This window comes from Cydia amplana, chromosome 20 (genome assembly GCF_948474715.1).
Source record: "Cydia amplana chromosome 20, ilCydAmpl1.1, whole genome shotgun sequence".
Taxonomy (NCBI): Eukaryota; Metazoa; Arthropoda; class Insecta; order Lepidoptera; family Tortricidae; genus Cydia; species Cydia amplana.
Window position 1 is genome coordinate 4,778,826 of NC_086088.1, and position 6,000 is coordinate 4,784,825.

The 6,000-nt window shown below is 38.1% G+C and overlaps 1 protein-coding gene across 1 annotated transcript in view; it reads right to left on the minus strand.

The window, feature by feature from the left end:
- The window catches only part of LOC134657436 (cilia- and flagella-associated protein 58-like), a 36,907-nt gene extending 35,698 nt beyond the window's left edge, over window positions 1-1,209 (minus strand). Inside the window, exons 1-2 of the mRNA XM_063512986.1 lie at window positions 1,041-1,209; window positions 569-697 (exon numbers count right to left, since the gene is read on the minus strand). Of these exons, the coding sequence (XP_063369056.1) occupies window positions 569-697; window positions 1,041-1,124 (213 nt within the window). The 5' untranslated portion in view covers window positions 1,125-1,209. The remainder of the gene's footprint in view (window positions 1-568; window positions 698-1,040) is intronic.
- Between the last annotated feature and the right edge of the window lie 4,791 nt (window positions 1,210-6,000).

Below are 6,000 nucleotides of genomic sequence, written 5' to 3' on the forward strand. Positions count from 1 at the left end.
AGGCATAAGTTGATGTTATTGATTATAAATAACTCGAATGTAAATAAATCCCACTCATTATAAACTATAAACATATCTGCAGTATGACAATTCACGTGCTCTGCCAATAGACGTTTTTATATAAAAATAGTATAAATTATTTGAGATCTTGAACAAACGAAAAAAAAATCTTCTCATTATCTACCTATATTATCATTTATCATACTTATTAGGTATCAATAATCAAAAAAAAGAACTAATTTAATTCTTAGCTTGCGCTTGGCACATGTATTTTATGTTACTTTTTACCGATTTTACAATTTTTTCGCCTTTTTCACTACTTAACGTGAAGCTGTTTTTCGGGACAATTTTCACTTTGTCGGGAATCGGGAACACATGCTAAAAATCGGGAGAATCCCGCCAAATCCCGACCATCTGGCAACCCTAGGTCCAATACATTCCACGACTCTTCTCTTTCCGACAGACTCTATTGCATGTGAGAAGAGCGCACTTGTTTATTAAATAACAGAGGCTCAGGCAAAGGATTTTTTTGTGCCTCTCTATATCGAATAGAGGCACAGTCACTAACCTTGTAGGCCTCGATTTCAGCCATGTTCTTGTTCTTATCATCTTTCAGCTGGTAGTAGGAGTCGTACAGCTTCGTGTACACGTCAGCGTACATCTTGAGGCCTTCGGCCTCCCGCATCTCTTCCAGCACCTGAGGAATTAATAAGCAATAAATATTATAGGACATTCACGCAAATTGACTAAGTTTCACAGGCCTCCTCTAATACGTTAGAGGTTTTGAGCTATAGTCTCCACGCTGGTCTAATAGGGTTTGGAGACTTTACATACAAAAATCTTTGAATTTCTTCGCTGATTATGCAGGTTTTCCTCATGCTCACGTAGCTTGGTCTTGAATTAACCATTTGAGAACGAAAAACCCTCTGAAGGCGGGATTCCAGCACTGTGAGGCGCGAGCATTTTTGCCGCACAGCGCCGCACTACACTGATGGAATCCTTGAGACATTTCAAAAGTCCAGCAATTCCAGCAAACTTACCTTCTCGAACTCCTTTTCGGCCTCCGTACATTCCGAGGCCACGGTGATCGCCGCTCCGAATCCCTCCTCCTCGTCATCTTCCATGGTTTTCCTCTACACGTTCAATAAATCCCAAGTAAACAATAAAAGCTGATATAAAAGGCGTGGTGTGACTGAATTGTTTTTCCGTTGTCTTGGTTACGGCGTCTATATGCAAACTAAAGCGGTACAAGTCTGCTTTGACATGCGGATATGTTACTTATTGTAAGAGTCATAAGAATTAAAATTGCGGTACATATAAAGGTTTCTTTAGGCAGTCTTTAGGTCATATCGAATCATTATCGAATACATTTCGAGTCGAAAAGGGTTCCGAGGGGAAATCGTGGCGGGTAGGACGATCTGGTTTGGGAAGTTTTGATAACTTGATAGTAAAAGCCTTTTTGAGAGTTAAGTAGGTAGAGTCTGGCTAGCCAAAAATTGTTGACAGATATTTCGTTGTTGTATCAGTTGTATCAGCAATTGTCTATGATTTAAAAAAAAGGTAAAAGTCAGTTGTCAATTTATGCCATTCATTCAAATTGTTTGTGGTTTATAAGGGGTTTATTTTAAATAATATTAAGAATGTCTATACTGAGATTACTGAGTGAGGTCCGAAAACTATTATTTAAGCTCGTAAATAATTACGACAATGTGCGAAGTCGACGTGTAGCGTTGTATAACGAAAAACTGCAATGTTTACAAGTCCTATACAAATGTAAACAAATTAGGAGGTTGGTGGTATTTTGATACTTAGCATTTAGCATATTTGGCATAGTACTTATGTAATTGTTTTGGTGATGGATTAATATTAAGTGCACTTCAACGTATATTTAACTTATATCCTTAGGTACCTTACGTGTGCACAGAAAATCAAAAAAAAATTCTAGTATCATAACTATAATTCCTACCACACAGTGTGAGCAGCCCAAAATTTTTTGAATTTCCCGCCAAACATTTGTGTAATATTTCAGTAGCCAGACTCTATTACAACAAACAGGTTTTATCTGAATAGTGCCTATGGATTTTGCTATGGATCAACTATGGATAAATTGAATGTGTTGTATGATATTAAATTCACAAATTGTTGTAAAGTATACGAGTCGAAAAGAGTGCCGCCTAGGGGAAAATTAAGGGAGAACCGTGACGGTTAGATAAGGACTTGGTGGACAGTGGACACCACTTCATCTCATACAAAAATCACCACTTTGTCAAAATTTGGGAACAGAAAACGAAGAATTTAGGTATACCGACCTACCTAGCGACGCTTGCCACTGTTCAAATTCTTATTTAATTTGCATTATAAAATTTTAACATACGTATGTATAGGGTAGGTGCGTTTTCGTCCACTTGACGAAATTTCAATATAAACCTACATTGCTGCACAAATTTATTATTTATCTATCTACATAAAAATTATGTTTCGCAACTAGCAAATTAAATATCGAAATAGTTATTTTCGATACAAATGCGAAAAAGAGGAAATTCGAAACGAGTGGCGATAAATTAAAACACGACCGAAGGGAGTGTTTTAAATCGACACGAGTTGCAAATTACCTATTCGCACGTGTATCGAACAACGTTTTCCGCGTATGTCGAAACTTTAAAATGCCATATGTACTGTACAACGTTGTTCGATACACGTGCGAATAGGTAATTCGCAACTCGTCATCGTTTCGGATTTCCTCTTTTTCGCACTTGTATCGAAATAACTATTGCTAATATGTCAAGTGGACGAAAACTAGAGCATGGACGAAAACTAGCGCAACCCTATTTCATTATAATTAATTTCCATCGATTGCGACCGGCCTTTGCGACTGGATATCAGGGATGATGAAACAAAGTCGCGGGGTTGCGTGACACTGCCCTTGGCATTTCAAGCATGTAAACATAGATAATGCTTTTGTACACGTCAGAAGGGATCGACGAAGGCTTCTTCCTGGTAGATTTTATTGAATGATAAATGGGCATCCTGAGCTGACCCGTACAAACGAATTATATTTAATAGTAAGTACCTATGACTTACATTTATTGGACGTTTTGGTCTTAGCTCTGGAAAAACGCGCATTTTTGTGTTTTTATATGTTTTGTCTCCCAGATATTAAATATCAATTGAAACAGAATGGTGAGTATACTCATAATATTCAATAGTTTGACGGGTTATTCCCACTAGTTACCACCAAGTTGTTATCGGTGGTAAGTACTGGGAATAAAAATTCCCAGTAGTTACCACTAAACCAACTTGGTGGTAACTACTGGGAATAATTTTTCCCAGTAGTTATCAGTGGTAAAAGGTGGGAAAAAAAATCCCAGTAGTTACTACTGGTAACAACTTGGTGGTAACTAGTGGGAATAACCCAGTTTGACCTACCGACTTTCGTCTTATACAAAATTTCATGTTGCCATGTTTCACGTAATTTAAGCATGTCGATTTGAAATGAGAGCGTAACTTCCATTGTATGAGAACGGCTTTACAAACAAGGTTGGCCATCGCCATGCCATCGCTATCCAACGTGGCAACGCGGCAAGTGTGATGGGCACCTTTGCACCCGGTACAGCTCGCAGAGGTCTTTTTGAATAGTTTATTGATTAATTTAGATACTTTTAAGTAATTATTTTAAGGACTGTATATACCATAAACGTTATTTGCTGAATAAAATAGATTTAATTCATTAGATGCTTAAAGTTCCATGCACTAAATTCAAGTGCACTTACATTAAAGTAAGGTTAATTGAAATGTACTTAAAATCCCTTACCCTTTATCCTTGGCCTTCCCCCCCCCCCCTCCTAACAAATCGCAGTCTGATTGGCCTAAGCGCCGTCTTCCTGATTAAACTTCCAATTAGAGACCCCCGCCAATTACGATGCCTACTCGCTCTTTAGTCCAACAATCACTCAGAGGGACCAGCGGGAAAATTATCCATTTTCAATTAAATCATATAATACAAGGTGTTACATCATCAGCCACCGAAAGTGGAATGGGTATACGTTATAATAATATAGGTCATACTGAGCAACTTTTACTATGGGACCAACCCGAAATTGCGATAAGAAAATTGACTCTCCCATACATTTTGGCTGGCTGATTTTGGTTTCTTGTATGGGGGTCTCAATTTTCTAAAGTCTATTTTTTTATTCGGTAGACTGAAATGACAGCTAATAGTATGAACATGAAATGTCATTTCATACTATTAACTGTCATTTCAGTCTACCGAATAAAAAAATAGACTTTATTTCGGGGTTGGTCCCATAGTAAAAGTTGCTCAGTATGACCTGTACAACGACCCACCACTTTCAGTGGCTGATGTAAAAACAAAATCTAAAAAATCTAAATTGACCGAGAGACACATAGGTAGGTATATACTTACCTATTTCTTTTTTTCGAGTTCCGTACCTAACCAAAGGGTAAAAAAACCGGCCAAGTGCGAGTCGGACTCGCGCACGGAGGGTTCCGCACCATCAACAAAAAATAGAGCAAAACAAGCAAAAAAACGGTCACCCATCCAAGTACTGACCCCGCCCGACGTTGCTTAACTTCGGTCAAAAATCACGTTTGTTGTATGGGACCCCGCTTAAATCTTTATTTTATTCTGTTTTTAGTATTTGTTGTTATAGCGGCAACAGAAATACATCATCTGTGAAAATTTCAACTGTCTAGCTATCACGGTTCGTGAGATACAGCCTGGTGACAGACGGACGGACGGACAGCGGAGTCTTAGTAATAGGGTCCCGTTTTTACCCTTTGGGTACGGAACCCTAAAAAGGGTGATAGACAGTTGAAATTTTCTGTGACCGCTATAACAACAAATACTAAAAAGTAATTTAAATGGGGGCTCTCATACAACAAACGTGATTTTTTTGCCGTTTTTTGCGTAATGGTACGGAACCCTTCGTGCGTGAGTGCGACTCGCAAGTGGCCGGTTTTATTTGTTTATTTCGGCCCCACGAATGCGTGGTTAAAATCCACCGGAATCCTTCCTTCCGAAACCGAGCCTTCTGTATATAGGCATAATCTTAAACGAGCAATTCTTGTTTATTTATATAATATCTGGGTGACCGAGCTTCGCTCGGAAAACATATAAAAACTCGAAAATGCGCGTTTTCCCAGAGATAAGACCTAGCTAGATCGATTTTTCGCCCCCGAAAACCCCCATATAGCAAATTTCATCGAAATCGTTAGAGCCGTTTCCGAGATCGCCGTACATAAGTTCCGAAAAACTCATTGGTACGAGCCAGGATTTGAACCCGCGACCTCCAGATTGAAAGTCGGACGTCATATCCACTCGGCCACCACCGCTTCCTATTCAATATTATTCTATTATTTTTATTACCTTTACCACCCTATACGAATGAACTTCCAGTATTTGTCTCACTTGAAACAAAAAGGGTAACCTGCTGACGGAAATAAAACTTCTTGCCTGTCAAACTGCCTCATTACATTCTGAAGATATAATTATATCTAAGCTTAAGATAGATAATTTATTCGAAACGATTTGCGCTAGACATATTGATTGCTCGTCTAATTTTATGCTAGAATAGCTATGGTTGTTGACTTGATACACCAAAAGATATTTAAACCGGTTACAGTGTATGAACGTTTTCATATAAAGTGACCCGTTTTTAATGCTCGTAAGTGTAGTTAACTTTGGTATTTGTTTCCTGGGTATAATATAACTGGTACCTACATACATAAGTATAAATGAACTCGACTTTATAACGACAAAAGTTTTCAAAATACCTATTACCTAAGTCAATTAGTACAACATTAAAAAGCGGCCAAGTGCGAGTCGGACTCGCCCATGAAGGGTTCCGTATTTAGGCGATTTATGACGTATAAAAAAAAACTACTTACTAGATCTCGTTCAAACCAATTTTCGGTGGAAGTTTACATGGTAATGTACATCATATATTTTTTTTAGTTTTATCATTCTCTTATTTTAGAAGT